Source organism: Ostrea edulis, chromosome 3 (assembly GCF_947568905.1).
Source record: "Ostrea edulis chromosome 3, xbOstEdul1.1, whole genome shotgun sequence".
NCBI lineage: Eukaryota > Metazoa > Mollusca > Bivalvia > Ostreida > Ostreidae > Ostrea > Ostrea edulis.
The window spans coordinates 36,731,557-36,755,702 of NC_079166.1; the positions used below are offsets into that span (position 1 = coordinate 36,731,557).

Sequence of the window (24,146 nt, forward strand, 5' to 3'; positions counted from 1 at the left end):
TTCCCTTTGCTTGATCTTAGAGACATAGTTATCAATGTTAACTACGTTAGGCAGTAGTCTGTTAGATACTCCATTAAATCGATCTCACGCTTTCAAGAAGATAATGTTTTCTTCCATCCAAATGTCAGAATTATCGTATAAAAAGTATTTCAGCGCTTAGAGCACTGTCACCTTGTGCAAGGCAATCCCGTTCTGTGTTGTCAAAAAAAAAACCCTTCCAAACTCCCTGCAGACAGACGATATATATATGTCGCATCAACACGACTCGCCGTGCAGCTAGCCAATGATGTACTGTGTGTGTATTGTATAGACACGAAATATTGTGTTGCATAGAGGAAAAAAATTTCTCTGTATGAAATAATTACAAGATGTAAAATATACCAGCAGCACCAATCTATCTGACACCCGACACATGTGCTAGTGATTTATGAAGTAGTAAATACCTAATTGTGAGCTTTTGGCGAGTAGAGCAACAATATTTATGCCGAGGAACAAGTATTGGTAAAGTGAACTGGGCATCTGGTAATTCGTCGTAAGATGTATGAGAATTCGGAGTGATTCCACTTTTGGTGCCCAGTGTCCGCAGAATGCGACATTTCGATAAACTGGAAATCCGAGGAAGCGAGGGAAATCTATATCGTATGACACGATGAGTTTAAATCATAGAGATCCCGCAAGTTCGGACGTTTACATTGGTAATACGTAATGAAACTGCTGTGATCGCGTTTGTGTGAAGTCTAATCGACAGGGTCGGGGTACGAGTTGACCTGGCATCGGTTGGAGAGAGAGAGAGCGATCTTTTTTGGTCGCTGGGGAAATATTTGGGGGTGAGGTGAAGGAAAACAGAAACAATAATTTTAATTTCGCGACAGTGAAGATTTATACAAAAATAAGTCAATCAAAAAAGGTGATTGAGGAGCTTATTGCATGGGGACATTTTTGCTGTAAACTTTGTAGAAGTTTGAATATACCGCGGGATACATTTTTCGGAGTTTGATATATCGGATTTTTGAAGGCAGAAGAATGGCATAATGTCTAGTCTGCCACTTTACAATGTCCAGGCCAGGTTTAAATTTTACGTTAATGAAGAGAGCCTCATTAGAGAATGGAAATCATCAGCAAAATCGAACACCCATCTTACGACTTTCCTTGAAGGAATCCTGCTAAAAAGCCTTGAGAAAAATGGTGAGTAGGGGAAAAAAAAGGCTGTATATTGTTATATTGATCGCCGTGACAAGAAATGTGATATTGTCGATGGTACACTATTTGTTTTGATACAACTTGTTGCATTCTTGGCATAATTCGGACTTCTCTATTTCAAAATTTCCCTCTATGATTTTTAAAAATTGATGTTTGATATGTCGACATTCTGTATCTATTTCATAGTTTAGATACAACGCGACACATATATGCCAGCCTGTGGATGAATTTTTTATGCACTATTGCCCGTGAATCTGTATCGACCAAATAAAAAATTCCTATTTCCCCCCCAAATTACAACAATTTATTTTTATTAACTAAATGTTTTATAGGGATTATATCAAATAGACATGAAACATCATTTATATGCATACATGGACCAACGCGCATTTTTGACATTTCAGTAATTGTCGCTAATCAACTTTTTCATATATCGATCAGAATAAAATGGAAATCCTCGAATACAGTTTCTCTCTCCAATCAATGCTGCAGTAAAAATATTTTATCAATCACATCAAAATATTTTTTCAGCGTTTTTATCAGTTATATGCTGTAATTGTAATGAAATCGTTAAGATTATGTTGTTTCAATCGAACTTCGCAGAAAATAACAAAAATGTAAATGAGCCTCGCGACGTTTTGGCGCAAAACACATAAGAGTTATACTATCACAGAATAGCGAAAAGTATGTCTATTATGTCCTAGTGTACGATAACACCATAAATACTGCATCCTTCCTGAAACTAGTGTGGGTAGTCATTCCATTCAGATAGTTGTCATAAAAATTAGATTTTAGTAGAGAATCAAAATAATATGCAGCCATGTTTGTACGATTTGCAGACATGACTCGTCTGTAAATTTGGGATTAAGGGAGATTATAGGTATGCCAGTATATACAAATGTTTAGATGAAGCATTATAGAGTTGTATCTGCACTCGGTCAACTACACTTATCTATCAATTGCTGGTGTGAGAAAACGCTACTCGTGAAATTTTCAAGATGAAATACATTTCTTGAAATATTTTAAATTCTTTAAACTACGAAACCTTAATAAATGTATGTAAAAATAAAGATTTTAAGAAAGCTTTAGGCAGACAAGTTTGCATATACGCGTGCTCGGTGAATTTCTTGAATAATCCTAGATCTTTAGTCCGTCAGATGGCGCTTTGCTAATTATGAAACCATTAACATGTACAGAATGCTTATATGCGTAATTAGGTACTCATGAGTTGATCTATGTCAGTTTAGCTTCTGCATTCATATCCAGAAAACAATACTCAATTTATTCCTGTAGCAAATGGTACAATGTAACTATTACAGTACAAACACGTGTTCGATATTTCAGGCAGGTATACTGACATTACACACACCATGCAGCGGTAGCCAAATATTCTAAATGACAATTAGCTAAAAATGCTGTTTTACGGTTCAAATAAGATATCTAAAGAGTGATAACATGTTACGAAGGTCAAGGTCACATGTCAGTGTCAAGGCCAGTTTAGCCACAATACTTGTAGATGTAGTGTTTAATAAACCCATCTTGTTTATGTTAACGTTGAATACAAAAATTTAGCATATGCCATTATCAATTTAAAATATATCATTTAGAAGATTGGCATATAATATTTTAAATTAAAATCTGTTTTGAACTACTTTGTAGGAACGAATTTCTTGTTTTCGAGTATTTTCTCTTTTTTTATCGCCCAAAATTTTAATCTTCCAATATTTCGTTTTAGTAGATTGCAAACACTCCTCTTTACCTGCAAATGATTAAATTCAATGAAATAAATACTTTAAACTCTACAACTGAAGTATGGTGGAAGTCCGCAAACATATGTCCAAGTGTTAATGAAGTATAAAATGGGGTGTAGTTGTAATATTCACGTTACTGAGGCGATACTCTGAAGTGCTTGTGCGATTGCAGTAATATATTCAGGAATTTGCTTCACTCAATGTGCTGGGTTACCTTGGTTAAACGGTCAACAAACTGAGCTGGTGTCCATATGGTACCAATGTGGTGATCTACATGTGTGTCAGTTTGGCATCACCAGATACATTGCTAATATATTCCTACGTCAAGTGGGAATCATTTCAAAGACATGTGTTAGCTATTTCAGGCACGTGGAGTGACATGTGTATGATTTTACTACAATACAGCTTCAACCAAAATTCTTAATGAAGCTTGACCCCCCCCCCCCCCCGTTCATCCCACCACTTAAATTCTATATGAAGCTTGACCCCCACCCCACCCCCTTCATCCCACCACGTAAATTCTAAATGAACCTTAACCAACCAACCCCCCTCATCCTACCACTTAAACTCTGTTTCATGGCTTAAAGCAATACGGTTATACCAGCTGTCATTTTGGTGTCGAAAAATTTTGTTGTTGCAAAATTGTGATTTGATATTTTATTGACAGAAAAGAAAATAACGGTTTATAAACTTTGTAATTAATAATTGTGTTAGAAATCCTATCCAGAGGCTCAGAATGAAGCAAAATTACGTTATTGCCTTCCTGTACAAAGAGTGATATCTAAATAATGCTTCATTGTGTACATCTTTATCTTATATTTTGATAAGATCTTTAACTTAGTTTTAATTTTACCGATGACTAAGGTTAAAGTTACATAAAAACTATCATAATAGCACATTTTTACAACAAAATAAAATTTTCAGATTTAAAGTTAATATTCATTTAAACACGTATATTTGCTGTGTAAAATCGACAGTGAAATTAGCCCTAATGTTATTTCATTTGTGACCATTTTCGAATAATGGCATCATGCACACCAATCGGCTAAACCAAGAAAACTTTCTGGAAAGGGTGGCGTCATCAACTCAGGTATAACAGATACCAACATGTATGTGCAATGTGTGTGAAAGATAGATGAGGTGTTCATTTCCAACCAATGTTTGCATTCCAGAGCACTGCATCCCAGTCTTATAGGTGAAATAGTAACGACCTACAAGTCACAGAAACTCTCGAGAATCAAAGAGGATTTTATATACTGTGGTACATAAATAATTTTAGGCTTGGTTCTTTCAATTGACTGGTTTTAACGAAATATAGCAGCATTTCCCCCCAAGCAATCTGATGACACTAACATTTTCTTTGGTGCACTACCTGATGCCCTTTGGGTTTTATTGTTGTTTATCCTGTAGTGGGAGGTATTCACGTGCATGTAACTGTAACGTTCCCACAGCTGCGTGAGAGACAGTATTTGGCTACATGAAGTCGGTCTGACGTAGCAGTCGTAATGGTGTGAGACGTGTGTGTGAAATGGAACATTCGGAAACTATCTCTTTGAATTCATACATCTTACTTGTAATACCGGAAAGAGTTTCAATTTTGAATCGAAGTCATTGCAATGATAAAGTGTTCATATACATGTATAACAAATTGAAACTGTGATAGCATAGGAACTATTTCATGTTATTTTCCTTACTGTGAAGCCCTACATGATGTCAAAGTCGAACGAAGTCATCGCAAACTTCATTTCATTTCAACGATAACATGATCTTGAACAGTTCACTGTAGAATAAAAAAGATTTATCTTTAATTCAAAAGCTGGGTGTTCAGATATATTAACAATAGTTCTAAAGAGCTCTTCGACGTATGTTCTATGTTCCTTTAAAAATGATACCATTAAAAATTGCAAGATGAAACATATATCTTCTCTAGCTGCGGAGTATTCAGCGAGTATTTAGAGAGAACCGTAACACAGTACTCATTTAGCCAGCAGCAGTGACATTTTTCTTGTCAGTTTCCTTCTGTAGCATTGCTGTCAATATGATTTATTTATATCAAAAATGTAGAACAGAGCTAGCGTACTTACCAGTTTCCTTCAAATTAGATAAAGGGTGTGCGGAAACGTAAAAAGCGAGAATTTAGAAAAGGTATTCTAGACAAACGAGATCAAATGAATGAAATTAATCTTAAAGAATATTGGAAATAGTCAAATCTCTACGTGAAACTAAAGGGGAAAATAATTTCGAGAAGGTTATTGATGGGAATACATGGTTTGGGTATTTTACTTCTTTATCTAAATTACCAAATCAGTACAAGGACAGAGTCGAGATTATAGAAACCGAAAATTAGAAATTAAAAAAAAGAAGAAGTCTGGATTGTAACTCTCGTAGCAGTTGGATTTCAAGATATCTCTGTCTGAAGTTCAAAAGACCATATTTACCTAATATCTACCTTAAAGTCGTGTAAAAGTCCTGGCTTAGGCAACTTCGCAAATGAAATAATAAAAGCAGCTCAAATATAAAAAAAAATCCTAGTATCTTAAATCTATTCAATATTGTCTTAACATCAGGAATCTATCCAGAAAAGTGGTTAGAAAGTTATACAACACCCATTTTTAAATCGGTCATTCCAAAGCTCCCCCAAAACTATAACTAACAGCATAGCAAAACGTTTTTAAATGTCAGGCTTGATACATTCTTAAAATGAAAATAAAATTATTCATGATAACCAAATAGGAATTGCAATAAAATCTAGAATATCAGGCCATCTATTTGTTGTGAAATTTTTAATTGACAAATACATTAACACTGGTAATAAACGACAGTATGCATGTCTTGTATATTTTCGCAAAGCATTTGATACTGTCATTCATGAAGGCATTTAACCAAAACTCCTACAATCAAATATCAATGATTTATTCTACAACATATTATGTAGTATGTATAGGCACAACAATATCTTCATAAAGGTAGGAAATAAGTTAGCCCGTCCATAAATACCAGAGATAGGAGTTCGACAAGGTGACGTCTTAAGCCCACATTTTTTAAAAATAATTTTAAACGAGTTTTCTATATTACTGGACAAAGAACCCATTAGCTCTGCCAATCTTTCTGAAAAGAAAATCACCTCATTTCTATAGGTGGATGATCTTGTACTGATGCAAGGTGAAGATAACGAACAGTGATCAATCTCATAACTCCTACAAGCAATACGAAATAGATGGTTGGGCAAACACGGACCCCTGGACACACCAGAGGTGGGATCAGGTGCCTAGGAGGAGTAAGCATCCCCTGTTGACCGGTCACACCCGCCGTGAGCCCCATACCCTGATCCTGATATCAGACAATTAGAATAGACTACAAAACAAACTAAACTTACTTGAAAAATATTGCAATGATTGGTGCTGAGAAATTTATACCAATAAGACAAAAGTAGTCATTTTTTATAAACGCGAACATCTAATTAAAGAAAATTTTATGTTTGGTAATACATGCATTGAATGTGCTAACAAATATAAATATCTATGTGTAATATGATCCTCATGTGGTTCATTCAAGGCAGCAAAATCTGATATATACAATAAAACTCTCAAGGCCTCTTTCAAACTTTTTAAAGACATCAAATCTATAGATCCACCCATTAAAACATTTTTACATCTTTTTGACCATTTGGTAAAACTTATTGCCTTGTATGGCTGTGAAATATGGGAAATACATGTACCTTTAGCACGCATGCTGGAGAAAGTCAGCGATTTATACGATGTCTTTAAAGATTAAGAGGTAGAAAACCTGAATATTAAGTTTTGTAAACATCTACAAAGAGCCCGAGAAAAATGTACTAATATTGCAATAATTTAAGAATTACGTAGATAGCCCAAGTTCTGCTCTATGATCCATAGTATTTTACTGTATTGGCATAGACTTGATAATTGCCCTGAATCATCCTTGTTATATAGTGTTTATACAGAGAATATCAATCTGAATTCATATAATATAAATTGTTGGTATAAAATTATAAATTATTTTAGAAACAAAATTGGCATTCTTTTGGTATCCAATTGTAAAAATCTGAAATTCTCATTTTTCAAAAAACATATGAAGAATCGGGTATGAAAGCATTTTTTACTTTACTGGTTAAAAAGACGTGAAGAGGGTCAGAAATCAGTCAAACTTACAGTTCATATTTTTTTGTATAAAGAAAACTTTGATATGGAAAATTACATGTTTATAAAATCCCTAGAATTAAGAAAAATTCTGTAGATTCCGACTTAGTACACATGACCTATGAATTGAAAGAGGAAGATATGAATTTGTAAAACGCAATATTGGTCAGACGATTCCTTTGGAAAGAAACAAAAGAAAATGTGAATTATGTAACCTAAATTGTTTAGAAGATGAATTTTATTTCCTCACTGATAGCCCATTCTATGTTGAAGAGAGAAACGTACTTTTTCCTGATATATCCAAGCACAATAAAAAATTCATATATCTAATAAATAAGGACAAATTTACTTGGTTGATGATTAATGAAGACAAACCAGTAATTGTCAAATTGAGTGAATATCTATTTAAAACTTTCAGAAAAAGAGGGGATGCTTTAAAACTGCAAAACTCCTTCTAGTTTATTATTCATATGTTGGTGATATCGTCCATCTACTTAGTGTATGTATATACACCCGATTTGCACATCATATATGTACTTGTTTCCTCAGATGTTGCATCTACACGTAGTTTGTAGTTAAAGTGCATGGTAATCTTTTTCTGAAATTTCTTTCATTATAAAATTATAAACTGTCTTTGCTATTATGCCCTCTGGGCCCAAAATTGGAATAAACCTATCTTACATGTATATATAGTTATTATAACTCTTCATCTTGAAAATCACCAGGAGCAACATCATGATTAACCAGTGTGATGACCATTTGAAATTCAATTTAAAATCACACAGTAATTTTATTACTCTAAAATATAGTCACTGTTAGATATTCGCAATTCAAAAAGGTCAAGTTCACTTAAATCATCATGCGATCTCTCTGCAATTGTTTATATGTCATGACATGCGGATGACTGAATCAAATTTTATTCCTCTTGTGCAACTGATGTAGTTTTTATCCAGCATTAAATTATTCAAATGCTGCACTCTAAAAACAATGTTTAGGTTTGGAACACTTTTTAAACGTGTTTAGGTCTAAACGTGTTTAGGATTGTGCTTATATCCTAAACGCGAAGTGTAATAAACATGTTCTACCCTAAACATGTTCAGACTGAGAACATGTTTAGCTATGCAAAAATACAGTATCTAAACACAAAATAACATGCTAAACACATTCCTAAACGTCTAAACACAATCCTAAACGTCTATGCGTTTAGGTTTTGAACATGATAAGCTTAGTAACATTGTTGACATTAGTTTTACAGTCTTCATGTAGAATATTCCTGTCTTCTGTAAATGAAATTCGAATTGCAGAAAAAATTGCATGTCAGAATTGCCATACTTCAAACTGCTATAGTGTACCAGGTCCCGATAGTGACCATAGTGTACATCATACGCCGTATTGCAAGTATACACTGTCGAGGTCGATATCCAAAATTGATGGAACCATTAGAAGAGCCGTCTATGGGCTTCAACCCTTTCCTGTTGGAAATGAGCAGAGTTTAGGAGTATCCAGAAAATTTTATCTGGAATTCCATTTCAACTTGAACAGGTCTGGACACATACATATTGAATTTAAAAAAATAGTGTAATTCATTGTCTCTGGTATTAGACGTGCCTTTAGTGCTAATTTAAACCAATGCATCACTCTTACTTTGCATTGGAACAAAATTCATTTAAATCTTGTGAAAGAGAACATCAGTTGCAATTGATGCCCCCCCCCTTTTTTTTTTAATTCAACATGTGACAGTGCCTGTTATGCGAAAACTAGCATATCAAAGACAAAAAAATTGTTGAAGTTGTACTTGCCGGGTGATATTTAACCATGTATAGTTTACTTCTTATATGTGCATAAGTGATTTTTAATGGTTTTGTCTTTAACATGTATCGCGGAAATGTCAACCGTGTTGTTTCGGCAATTAGAATATAGAAATAGACTTGCAATGTAATTTGAGAAGAACCGCCCAAACCCGTGTAGTGATTGGGGGGGGGGGGGGGGGGGGGGGGGATTTTTAGTATTTCTGGTCGGGCTCGGAGTCCTCTGAGCCTGCACGTGATTTTCTCTCTCTCTTACCCGCGAACTCTAGGCAATCGGACGTGTTTTAGAAAGTGCAGCAGTGTAGTTATTGTATTTGTTAACCCCTTGTAAGTTGTTCTATGTATTTGTGAATATATCTGTTTATAAGTGTTTTCCGGTGTTCTTTGTGTGTAGGAAATCACTTTACCCGCATTGTTCGATTTGAAACATCATGGATCCCATAGACACAGTTTGTAATGCAAGGGATATTCTTGCTAGATTTTGCAATGTTATTCTCCTATAATAGAAGAGAAAGCTACTATTTAAGACTCTTTAATGCTGTGGATTGAGTTTTAAATAGAAGGTTAGCAAATCATTTTGTAATTGAGACAAAGTCAAAACCTAAATACAAGGAGAACTAAACATGTTCAAAACCTAAACACAAAAGAGGTAAACGTGTTCAAAACCTAAACACAATAAGGGTAAACATGTTCAAAACCTAAACATAATAAGGGTTAAACATGTTCTACACCTAAACATTAAAAGAATTAAACATGTTCAAACCTAAACACATTGGGTTAAACATGTTTAAAACCTAAACACAGAAAGTGTTAAACATGTTTAGATTTAGAACGCGTTCAAAACTGTACACAAGAAATGTGTTTAACTTTGTGTTTAGGATCTAAACACCATTTTTAGAGTGTGTGCCGTGACTACGTAGGCCTACACATTGCATGCCATTTAATGATCAGACAATCTGTGTGGTGGGCGCTCTGGTACAGACAGGAGTTTGGTCCTGATTCTTGTTAGACGTTCTAGAGATAGATATTCAAATTGCAGTAATATCACAAGCATCTAAAGAAGATGGGAGAACTGGGTTGTGAATTTTCCCCAAACCATTTGAAGTCTTCCCATTATAATGAAATTAATGTTATGTATTTAGATATGTTAACTTTTCAAGTCCATATATCTTTTTATCAAGAGAATTATGAAATGGTGGGGAAAGGTGATGTTCAAAAATCTTTAAATTGAGATGTCTTACACGCATCTAGCAAATTATTTTTAAAAATACGCCATACTTGGAATTGCCCTATATTATTTTATGTTTAAAAATTGTATCTTTTGGGAAGTCCTTATAGTGCATTGATGAGTTAGATTTTAATTTTTAAATTTACTAGGTGGTTGCATTTACGTCCACTCAGTAAATTAGAAAATTACAATATGACAGATGAAATTTGTGACACAATTACGCAATTTCCGAATTACCCAATAGTTATTCCCTACTCTTACGCACAGTGAGACGCAAACCATATTTTCGTACACACGCGGTGGGTACAAATGCTTATCGTTGCGTTCATATATTGCCTAAAGGATGGTTGCCAGACGTCATGCAACCACACAAACTGCAGGGACACACAAATTTAGTAAGTTTATGAGTATCTGATGATAAAATAGCTCAAACAAAAATCAATAACACCAACTTTATTTGATAAATGTATCACTTGTATAAATGGGGAAATAAATAATAATTTCATATTTAATTAATGACCCAATTCAAACAAATTATTCTTGATATGGTTAGTTTACTGTATACCAACGGCTGGTGTTAACAACATTTACGCTTTCATAAGTTTTTCTCTTATTTAGGGCGGTCCTTTGGATGAGACCGCAAAACCAAGGTCCCTCCCTGCTCAAAGGCCGTAAGCGCCGAGCATAGGCCTAAATTGTGTAGGCCTTCACCGGCAATGGTGACGTCTCCATGTGAGTGAAATATTCTCGAGAGGGAAGTTAAATAATATACAATCAATAAATAATCTTATTTACATAGCCAGTATATACTATATGTATACATCTTGTACCCACCCAAGCGTTCAACCGAATACCGAATGTACCTCCATCACAAAAGAGGTGATATCTCGGAAATTGCGTATCGTATGATCATTAGAAGTGACTAATACATAGAATTTATCGATCTGAAGTAGAGCTTATTGTGTCCATTATGTGGTGTACAAAAACCAAAATAAAAGCAAGTAAATGTAATTTTGGTTTTCATTTCGAAAAAAAAAACCCACGAATATGTCTCAAGTATAAAAGCCAATGTAATGTTATGCGCAAAAAAAAAAACCCATCATCAAAATGGTCGTTCGTCTATTACTGTCATGTCTTTCATAAAATCACATGTTCTTGTGGGGAAATGGATTTCATATAATCTTTATGGTTATGAGATTTTCGTTTATCCCGTCTTTTTGAATTAAACCCGGCTTCGCGCAGTCTGATAAGGGGAAATCGATTTATCGGATGTCGGATACTGTCTCAGCATACTTCTAACGCCCTCTGGAGGACACACCGGACTATCACGCGATGGAAAACGGAGGAGACCAAATTGATATTGTTTGGATGGTAGTGATTTCTTTAAATCACGGGTTAATGGACTCTGTGACAAATCTATTTCTTTGGTTGCCTTCGCCTGATTATTGCTGTCAAGGAAAGAAATAAAATCCGATTTTGTGGAACTGGGTGTTAATGATCTGTTTGCTTCCTGTTTGTGTAGAAATGCAGTAAATTAAAAAAAAATGTTCCTTTTATTATTGTGAATAAATACATATTGCGTAACTGTCGTTTGAGCATTAATTTCACACGTAAACCTTTTATTCATCCCTTGTTATAACAAATTATAAAATTATATAACAAGAAATAGGAAAATGATTAGGTGAAGAAAACTGACAGTGATCAATCTCATTACTCCTATAGTGAATAATATTGAGATCTTGGGTTGCTCTGTAGAACACAGACCCCCTTGACATACCAGAGGTGGGACCAGGTACCTAGAAGGAGTAAGCATTCCCTGTTGACCGGTCACACTATTTACGTTATTGAGATAGAAATGTGTGGAAAGTGTATTGTGCATGTACTTATTCCGTTTATAAATTTGGACTAAGTAGTTCTGCTGAAAAGGTGTCCATTTAACTGTGTGACCAACGCAAAGCTTATCAATACAAGCTTTACCAATGGAGCGCCTGAATGAGACAGAATAATTATGTTTGAGATAATGGTTCAGGTGGAAATCGAACCAGCGACTTCAGACTTTCAGACCCCCTCCATTAGCCTCAGATCAATATCATCCCCGATACTGAGGTGGTAAAGTGTTTAAATTCCTGTGATTGATGGAGCGCTTGTAATAGAAGATTATTGATCAAATTAATGTGAATGATTTCCTGATTTTTGAGATAAAACGATTTATTTTAATGTCATTGAATAAAACTGAAAAGGGCACTATGAATATCAACATTAATAATTAAGATTATCAAAGCGGTTAATTTGATTAGAAATCCATGGAAACTATATACATGTAACTTTTTTTTTCATCACTAGAATTGTTGTAATATGCATGATAATGAATGAGTCTGTCCACTGTTCAGAAATCCCAAGTTGGGGAAGTCATGTAGTTTTATGTATCTCCACAATTTTAGCTTTGCAAGATAACCTTTGAGCTGTTCAAGATTTATGCAATAAAATGGTCAAGGTCATATGTTTTAACTTGGCCATAAATGTTTTAATAAATACAATATATGAATCTCAATTTGAGTGAATATTAGAACTATACATTGTAAATTTAATTCTTGCGACATTAGTGCGTAACCACATTCAGGAACCCTTGTGTATGATTATAAACTCGTGTGGTTTTCCTTGACATTATTTTTGCATTTGGCAGTATCATTAATCTGTAGAACTAAATGGTTCCCACATCATTGGGTTATGAGTAAAACAAGTGCGATGTGACGCTGAAGAAAATCAATTATCTTAAAGCAAGACAAGTTTAACAAAAATCACTATAAAGAGAAAAATTCTATCAACTTGATACTTCAATATCACCCAAAGAGCTCTACATAGCAACCCGAGACCCCGATATCAGTCTTAGTGCTTTATAGAGCAACCCGAGATCCCGATATCAGTCTTAGTGCTTTATACAGTAACCGAGACCCCGATATCAGTTTTAGTACTCTACATAGCAACCCGAGACACCGATATCAGTCTTAGTGCTTTATGCAGCAACCCGAGACCCCGATATCAGTCTTAGTGCTTTATACAGCAACCCGAGACCCCGATATCAGTCTAAGTGCTCAACATAGCAACCCGAGACCCCGATATCAGTCTTAGTGCTTTATACAGCAACCCGAGACCCCGATATCAGTCTTAGTGCTTTATACAGCAACCCGAGACCCCGATATCAGTCTTAGTGCTTTATACAGCAACCCGAGACCCCGATATCAGTCTTAGTGCTTTATACAGCAACCCGAGACCCTGATATCAGTCTTAGTGCTTTATACAGCAACCCGAGACCCCGATATCAGTCTTAGTGCTCTACATAGCAACCCGAGACCCCGATATCAGTCTTAGTGCTCTACATAGCAACCCAAGACCCCGATATCAGTCTTAGTGCTTTATACAGCAACCCGAGACCCCGATATCAGTCTTAGTGCTTTATACAGCAACCCGAGACCCCGATATCAGTCTAGCAACCCGAGACTCTGATATCAGTCTTAGTGTTCTACACAGCAACCCGAGATAACGATATCAGTCTTAGTGTTCAAAATAGCAACCGAGACCCCGATATCAGTCTTAGAGCTCTATATAGCAACCCGAGACCCCGATATCAGTCTTAGTGCTTTATACAGCAACCCGAGACTCCGATATCAGTCTTAGTGCTTTACACAGCAACCCGAGACCCCGATATCAGTCTTAGTGCTCTACATAGCGACCCAAGATTCCGATATCAGTCTTAGTGCCTTATGCAGCAACCCGATACCCCTATATCAGTCTTAGTGCTTTATGCAGCAACCCTATACCCCGATATTAGTCTTAGTGCTTTATACAGCAACCCGAGACCCCGATATCAGTGTTAATGCTTTATACAGCAACCCGAGACCATTATGTCAGTCTTAGTGTTCTACATAGCAACCCGAGACCCCGATATCAGTCTTAGTGCTCTACATAGCAATCCAAGATCCCGATATCAGTCTTAATGCTTTATACAGCAACCCGAGACTCTGATATCAGTCTTAGTGCTTTATACAGCAACCCGATACCCCGATATCAGTCTTAGTGCTCTACATAGCAACCCAAGATTCCGATATCAGTCTTAGTGCCTTATGCAGCAACCCGATACCCCGATATTAGTCTTAGTGCTTTATACAGCAACCCAAGACTCCGAAATCAGTGTTGGTGCTTTATGCAGCAATCCGAGACCCCGATATCAGCCTTAGTGTTCAACATAGCAACCCGAGACCCCGATATCAGTCTTAGAGCTCTACATAGCAACACGAGGCCATGATGTCAGTCTTAGTGCTTTATACAGTAACCCGAGACTCCGATATCAGTCTTAGTGCTTTACACAGCAACCCGAGACCCTGATATCAGTCTTAGTGTTCTACATAGCAACCCAAGATCCCAATATTAGTCTTAGATCTCTACACAGCAACCCACGATCCCATTATCAGTCTTAGAGCTGTACTTAGCAATCCGAGACCAGTCGGGGGCTTTACACAGCAACCCAAGATCTCAATAATATCCCAAGAACTCCACATAGCAACCCGATACCGCAATATCAGTCCAAAGGAGGATATTGGTAAACGGTGCGATGCGGAAATAGTATGTTTGTTACATTCCTAAAACATGTACCCCGTAATGAGAATGAAGCATATACATACATTTAGTTATGAATATAGTTGATTATAAGATACATTAGTTTAGGTTTGTAGGAATACTTATTGTTCCCCTGGTTATGATACATGATTTCCTCTTATCATTTATTATTTTAAATCATACTGATGCTAACAATTAGTTCCAACATCCAGAAGTACTTTTCAGCTACTGTGACGTCATCCGAGTGCATTATCAATCCATACAGCACAGTGACGTCACTCATATCGTGCATGCACAGCTCCTGTATGTAAAATTTTATAATAGATTTTTTGTTTTATTTTAAAGCTCAGTTCTCCTATGTGGATTACTCCGTTTTCTTCAGTGGGATTAAGGACTTCAAGCGACACACCGAACAGAAGAATCACGTGCACATGGACGTGCTGCGCGTGCATAACCACAAATTCTCAATAGATGTACTGGGCAGCAGAATTATTCAACCAGGTAAATCCCATGCTTCTATTATTGATTCTTGATACAAAAGAGAAATGGAGGAATGAGTTGATACATTGTATATACTTTTGGAATAGTTTGGTTGTAATAAATACAAATATAAGATTCCTAACACGGGGGGGGGCTTGTACATTTCCTGTGATATATTACCCCTTCCCATAAATAACTCTAAGAAATTTACCCACTGTTTTGGACTTAATTGGGTGTCGTTAAGATGAGTTTTTGACCTAACGCACAATAGTGCAAACCGTCGAACACATTTTCCTGATTAATTTTCATTACTTCGTGTAAGATTAGCAATATCAGCTACTTTTCATATCATTTGACCGGGTTATCGCGTTGCTGAACTGAGTTCATGTGTAGCTGGACTGATGGACTGATTTAAGGAAGTTAGCTCCTGAGCTTTTGAGCACAACAGCGCAGGATGCTACAACTAAGTATTTACTGGTTCGATACTGATCCCGTTGGTGCAAACATATTACACATTTATTACTGAACCCTATCCAGTTGAAAATAAAATGTGTTTATTCAAATTTTGAAATGGTTTTACAGGGTATATATTTTGTGGCGGAAGGATTGATTAATCCAAAAGTTCTAAATCTGCGTGATATTACAGTTTCTGTTTTATCCAATATATCTTCTATTTTTATACTCCTATACGTGTATTTCAGTTTTATAATTTATAATACAAGTAGCTGAGACTTGGAACTAGTTAAAATGTTGTAATTTATTAATTTGGTTGATACATTTCTTCAAATAGAACACCGATTCTTAAAAAAGTTTAAATTAATTTACTCGAAATTTTGTATAAAAATTCAGTATTTTCGTCAATAATTTAAAAATTTGGTCTCCAACCCCACTTTTTAAAGTTCCATTTTAAATTTTGAGACAAGACCTTGCAATTTATGTGAAATTTTAGAAATTGACATAACTCCTAATATGTCCGTTTAAACTCTCAAATTTGATATCATAATTTTTTGGTATTTCATGTGCAAATAGGTCATTATTTATTTCCATTACTAGTAATAAACTTTTTTTAACTGTAGTGTTAGAAGACATGATTATGTATCTATTTTATTTAATGATTGATTTGTGTTACTTATGTTGTATTGACACCTACAGACAAATCAAGTTTAATTGAATAAATTTTAAGTGCAGAAAGGTCATGTTTTGACCACTGTAGCTCAATAACAAGCATTGCGACCCCAGTTTTTCTTTTTAATTTCCCAATTCTCCTTCAATGTATAAATCAAAAATACACTTCCCAAAAAATTGACATCACTCCAAATCTCAGGTGCGAACATCTTTAATGTGTAAGTCAGTGAAATAACCATGTTACAGATTGGAATTCTCATATAACTCAGTACAAAATTGTAGATAATAATAAAGTTTTCTAAAGTTACCATGTAATGTCTATAAAGTTACCACGTAACTGACTATAAAGTTAATATGTAACTGACTATAACGTTATTATGTAACTGACTATAAAGTTATTGTGTAACTGACTATATAACGTTATTGTGTAACTGAATATAACTTTATTGTGTAACTGACTATAACGTTATTGTGTAACTGACTATATAACGTTATTGTGTAACTGTCTATATAACGTTATTGTGTAACTGACTATATAACGTTATTGTGTAACTGTCTATATAACGTTATTGTGTAACTGTCTATATAACGTTATTGTGTAACTGTCTATATAAAGTTATTGTGTAACTGACTATATAACGTTATTGTGTAACTGACTATATAACGTTATTGTGTAACTGACTATAACTTTATTGTGTAACTGACTATATAACGTTATTGTGTAACTGATTATATAACGTTATTGTGTAACTGACTATATAACGTTATTGTGTAACTGACTATAACGTTATTGTGTAACTGACTATAAAGTTATTGTGTAACTGACTATATAACGTTATTGTGTAACTGATTATAACGTTATTGTGTAACTGACTATATAACGTTATTGTGTAACTGACTATAAAGTTATTGTGTAACTGTCTATATAACGTTATTGTGTAACTGATTATAACGTTATTGTGTAACTGACTATATAAAGTTATTGTGTAACTGTCTATATAACGTTATTGTGTAACTGACTATAACGTTATTGTGTAACTGACTATAAAGTTATTGTGTAACTGACTATATAACGTTATTGTGTAACTGATTATAACGTTATTGTGTAACTGACTATATAACGTTATTGTGTAACTGACTATAAAGTTATTGTGTAACTGTTTATATAACGTTATTGTGTAACTGATTATAACGTTATTGTGTAACTGACTATATAAAGTTATTGTGTAACTGTCTATATAACGTTATTGTGTAACTGACTATAACGTTATTGTGTAACTGACTATATAACGTTATTGTGTAACTGACTATATAACGTTATTGTGTAACTGACTATAACGTTACTGTGTAACTTACTATAACGTTATTGTGTAACTGACTATATAACGTTATTGTGTAACTAACTATAAAGTTATTGTGTAACTGACTATAACGTTATTGTGTAACTGACTATAAAGTTATTGTGTAACTGACTATATAACGTTAGTATGTAACTGACTATATAACGTTATTGTGTATCTGACTATATAACGTTTTTGTGTAACTGACTATATAACGTTAGTATGTAACTGACTATATAACGTTATTGTGTAACTGAATATAACGTTATTGTGTAACTGACTATAAAGTTAATATTTAACTGACTATAACGTTATTGTGTAACTGTCTATATAACGTTATTGTGTAACTGACTATAAAGTTATTGTGTAACTGACTATATAACGTTAGTATGTAACTGACTATATAACGTTATTGTGTAACTGACTGTAACGTTATTGTGTAACTGACTATATAACGTTATTGTGTAACTGACTATATAACGTTATTGTGTAACTGAATATATAACGTTATTGTGTAACTGACTATATAACGTTATTGTGTAACTGAATATAACGTTATTGTGTAACTGAATATAACGTTATTGTGTAACTGACTATGTAACGTTATTGTGTAACTGAATATAACGTTATTGTGTATCTGACTATATAACATTATTGTGTAACTGACTATATAACGTTATTGTGTAACTGAATATAACGTTATTGTGTAACTGACTATAAAGTTAATATTTAACTGACTATAACGTTATTGTGTAACTGAATATATAACGTTATTGTGTAACTGACTATAACGTTATTGTGTAACTGACTATATAACGTTATTGTGTAACTGACTATATAACGTTATTGTGTAACTGAATATATAACGTTATTGTGTAACTGACTATATAACGTTATTGTGTAACTGAATATAACGTTATTGTGTAACTGAATATAACGTTATTGTGTAACTGACTATATAACGTTATTGTGTAACTGAATATAACGTTATTGTGTATCTGACTATATAACGTTATTGTGTAACTGACTATATAACTTTATTGTGTAACTGACTATATAACGTTATTGTGTAACTGAATATAACGTTATTGTGTAACTGACTATAAAGTTAATATTTAACTGACTATAACGTTATTGTGTAACTGTCTATATAACGTTATTGTGTAACTGACTATAACGTTATTGTGTAACTGAATATATAACGTTATTGTGTAACTGACTATATAACGTTATTGTGTAACTGAATATAACGTTATTGTGTAACTGAATATAACGTTATTGTGTAACTGACTATATAACGTTATTGTGTAACTGAATATAACGTTATTGTGTATCTGACTATATAACGTTATTGTGTAACTGACTATATAACGTTATTGTGTAACTGACTATATAACGTTATTGTGTAACTGAATATAACGTTATTGTGTAACTGACTATAAAGTTAATATTTAACTGACTATAACGTTATTGTGTAACTGTCTATATAACGTTATTGTGTAACTGACTATAACGTTATTGTGTAACTGACTATATAACGTTATTGTGTAACTAATTATATAACGTTATTGTGTAACTGGCTATATAACGTTAGTATGTAACTGATTATAACGTTATTGTGTAACTGACTATAACGTTATTGTGTAACTGACTATAAAGCTACCGTGTACTTGACAATAAAGGTAACATGTAACTGACTATAAGGTTAACGTGTAGTTTACTATAATGTTAATTGACCATAGAGTTACCATGTAGGAGTTCATAAAGTGACCATGTAGCTGACTTTAATGTTATCGTGAGTATAAAGTCATCATGTACATCTAGCTTATTTGATTACATGGCTACTAAATGAGTTGAATAATTCAAGTCAACGAGGAGATGATTTGAATTAACATGTAACTGTAAAGTTGCCATATAATATTACTGATTCAAGTGACCGGAAATTTTATTCAAATTACTGTTTTGTTGATTTCAATTAACGTGTAGATGCTTATAAAGTTAATTGCTGAGTAGCTTATTGAATTTTTCACATAACAAATTCAAGGACCGTATATCTGACCTTAAAGTTTCTATATAGATAATTCTATGTAGATGATTCAAGCAAGTTAGGTCCTCGGTACCCCTTGCTTATCGTAAGAGGTGACTAAATGGGGTGGTTCTTCGCTTCGGATGAGACCGCAAAAACCGAGGCCCCGTGTCACAGCAGGTGTGGCACGATAAAGATCCCTCACTGCCCAAAGGCCGTAAGAGCCGAGCATAGACTCTAATTTAGCAGCCCTTCGCCGGCAATGGTGACATCACCATATTAGCGAAAAATTCTCGAGCGGGACGTTAAACAACGTACAAACATCAAGCAAGTTACCGGGTACTTGGTAGCTGAATTAAATTGCCTTGTATTTGACTATATGATATGATTGATTTTAAGTTAGCGAGTAGTTGATTTGAATTCACTATTCCTTCCCATAATGAATAACTTAAAAAGCATCTCTATGAGGGTTCTTTTCTGTGCGAACAAAGCAGGAGGAGTAAGCACCCACTGACGACCGTGAGCCCTATATCGTAATCAGGTACATGTACAGGGAGTAACTCGTAGTTAATATCAGTGTGTAAAGAACGACCTAACAGTTGGTATGAAACACGCCAGACGGCATTGGGATTTCAAGGTGGGGGAGAAATCTCGCCATGGTGGAAATTCCACTGGGGTTTTTAGGTGGAATTTTTTTCTCCGAAGGGGAAATGCTTCTAAGATCCAGTTTTCCTATGGATTCTATGAGACCGGTTTGTTGTATATTGCGAATGATCACCTGCTCCAATAAAACAATCCTAAATGAAACGGTAGACAGCATACCACACACAACGACCGTTTAATTAACTTGCTCTATTGTTGGCACCTAGTGAAGGAATGCCCTCACGTGATGTTAAATTTAGAAAAATCGATATAATAAAAAATCAGATGGTATGCCAGTTTGGCCGAGGGAGGACGACAATTCGTTGAAACGTACATGATCTCTGGGATCGATAGAGTTTCTTTTGTCATATTTTGATGAAGCCTAATGTCGGCCCAGTACAGTCAGAAACCGAGCCCCAGACCAGAATATGATGCTTCCAGGAAAGTCCGAAGCTGTTGGTGTAACTTGACCTTTTCATATTACAACAATTTACGCTTATTGTCTAATTTGATTCATAATTCATTTTCTTGGATTGCTGCACGTTCTCTTTATTTTATTTTATTTTAGTTTTCATTTTGGTTTCCCACGCAAATCGTTAAACCCGATACTGTAACTTTACTGAAAATAGTATTGAAACGCTTAATAATTAAACAAGATATGGGATGCTCGCTTTTTACTTTGATATTAACCGTGATTGTGACGTATATGTAAGTAGAGATGGGATAATGGTCATGTTGAACACTTGTGGTCCCGTTAAAGTAAGTCACGGGTCGAACATTTCTCGAGCTAGATGCCATTCACAGAACTGTTTATTTGTTGCTATTTTATTTGTTGTTTTTTTTCCCTTCTTTTGTATGTTTTATGGCAATGTTTAAACGCAATGCACATCGAATACTAACAGTCTTATTTTAAAACAAAATTCAGATCAAATAATGTGAAATTGATATTACTCCTTAGACCACTGTAACGGAGATGGATTCAGACCGGTTCATTAGTAGGTCTACACATATAATCTGTGCACTTGGGATTTGGTCTCCGTGTACATGACATGGAAAATGGAGAGTTGACAAGAGCATTTGATTGTTGTACATCCAGTGAAGTGTTTTTTTTTTTTTTTTTTTTTTTTTATACTTTTTACAGCTATACGCATCAAACCCACTAGGACTTTAGCCATGTCTGAAATAAAACATTCAGTAATTTTCCTGTGGTGGTGAATAAAATTCTCGTCTTGTTAAGCATTCTAATCGTACTAATAAATCATGACCATTGTAAAATTTTACAAAACTCAAGGGTCCCAATGCCTTAATTCAAACTTGAATAGTTTTATTTCATAAGATTCTAACAGACACCAAACAAAGCGAAGGTTTCCATAACGTAGAATACGATGGAAATTAGAATTGATCAGTATCCCTCTCAATTTATTTTTTCAGAATTTTACGATGAAAAAGAATGCATCGTAAGGGACGGAGTGAAACAGCTACCTCGCACCCCGGTCAGCAAGGACAGCGTGTATTATCTGACGTCATTCCACGCGCTGGAGCGGACTCCGTCAATGGAGGAGATGTGGAGTACGTGGAGTGGCGCGAAGTTCGTTTTGTGGAACTGTCCCAGAATCCTAAAACTTCGAAGAATTACTTTTCTCAAAGCAACGACGCGATCGGAAAATTTCGCGTATCTAATTCTTTGTGAATGCGAAAATGGCATGGAACACTTAAATGTTGCCATGGATTTCTATGAAACTCTGAAAACCCGTCGATGTGGTTTAGTTGGCCTGTATAAAGTCGAACGATACTACATTCCACCCCACCATAAATCTGATAAATAGAATATCACGAATAGATGACATTTTTAATTGATACATGTATTAGATAGCTCTTTGTGTTAGCTCAGTGGCGGATCTAAAGGGGGATTACTAGGGGTTTCAATCCCCGCCTTAATTGAATTTTAGGGGTCTGTACCCTCCCCCCCCCCCCCTTGTCTATTGGGGCGGATAAAATACCATCTTTGGTTACAATCCCTCCCTTTGAAAATTTCTGGATCCGCCTCTGTAGCTTATCCCTCGACATATGTGTACCGACATGTATTGGCAATAATACATAAATCGTGACCTAAAGCTGTTGATATTATCATTCAAACTGATTTTGTTATCTGCATTGTTAATGTTAGTCGTGAGTCCTCGGCATTTGCCGTTGTCATATCAAACTTGTAAAATATGTGTTAACAAGGTTGTAATTTTTTTTACAATGATATTTATACTTGTTTCATCATCAATGCTCTTTCAGTATACATGTATGTAATGTATATATGGATTCTATTTCCATATAACCTTTTAAAATTTTGTAATAAATATTCAAATTTCGATTCCTTTTTTTTTCCACATCTGTTGATGACGTTATCTGCATCAAACAAAACCCTTCCTGTTTCAATCCACTTTCGATAGCCAGGGACCCCTGCTATTGATTGACAGGAAGTTACTTCGTGTAAATAAGGTCTGTGACGGGCAAACTTAACGCGATCTTGGTGTCACTGTCGCAATTACAAGTTGGAATTATCCTGAGAACGCGAGATACTCTTGGAAACAAATCAGCATACAGTATAATATTTCGCAAAGATATCTTTCTTAATATGATGCATGACGTGGTCATTAATTTCCTGGTGAGTTTACGATACTTTGTGCACTCTAATTGCCGCATTTAGTGCGCGAACACAAAGAAGAAACAAGACACCATATTTGCCACATGAGACTGCAGTCATAATCACGCAGATAAAACTTCGAATATCATAAGTCTGTGTACTGGGGGTAATTTTCATTTTATGGTCAATAACCTACGTCCTTGAATTGCGATAACTTTACTCTGTCGTGTCCGCGGAATGTTAAAATGCCACGCTGCTTTGTCCATAGTGTGTGATAAAGTCACGCTACAGTGTCCACAGAATTTGATAACGTCACTCTGTCGTGTCCAAAGAATGTGAAAAAGTCACGTGGTCATGTCCGTGTTACTCCGTCCTATCCACAGAATGTGATAATGTCACGCAGTCGAGTCCGCAGAATGTGATAATGTCACGCAGTCGTGTCCACAGAATGTGATAATGTCCCTCTGCCGTGTCCACAGAATGTGATAATGTCACTCTACCGTGTCCACAGAATGTGATAATGTCACTCTGCCGTGTCCACAGAATGTGATAATGTCACTCTACCGTGTCCACAGAATGTGATAATGTCACTCTGCCGTGTCCACAGAATGTGATAATGTCACTCTACCGTGTCCACAGAATGTGATAATGTCACTCTGCCGTGTCCACAGAATGTGATAATGTCCCTCTGCCGTATTCACAGAATATGATAATGTCACTCTGCCGTGTCCACAGAATGTGATAATGTCACTCTGCCGTGTCCACAGAATGTGACAAAGCTGCGTACCCTGAGCGCTAAGCATATGTCTAAATTTGCGGTACTTCACCTACCGCCGGTGACGTCTCAGTATAAGTGAAAAATTCTCGACGGGACGTAAAAATAACTCAATCAATCAATCCACTATAAATCAGTATAGTTGTATTACTATATCAACCTCTCACCACAAACTTGCGGGGAACATGATATCTTATTTAGAGTAACAATCTCGTACTCAATTTAGAGATGAAAGGTGAAGAGAGGTAGATCCCTATATATTAGTATGTCAAAGGTCAAGATTAGTCAGTCAGGTATTACAGTGTCATTTAACAAATAAATTTCAGTTTTGGAAATGCATGTATACGAGGAACGCTTCACGT

At 35.1% G+C, this 24,146-nt stretch overlaps 1 protein-coding gene across 1 annotated transcript; it reads left to right on the top strand.

Annotated features, from left to right (window-relative positions):
* The first annotated feature begins 275 nt into the window (after positions 1-275).
* On the top strand, positions 276-22,734 carry LOC125672959 (uncharacterized). Its single transcript, XM_048909161.2, has 3 exons — positions 276-1,185; positions 15,107-15,262; positions 21,806-22,734. Exons 1-3 carry the CDS (start codon positions 1,032-1,034, stop codon positions 22,198-22,200), a joined length of 705 nt encoding a protein of 234 aa, XP_048765118.1. The 5' UTR covers positions 276-1,031; the 3' UTR covers positions 22,201-22,734.
* The last annotated feature ends 1,412 nt before the right edge of the window (positions 22,735-24,146 follow it).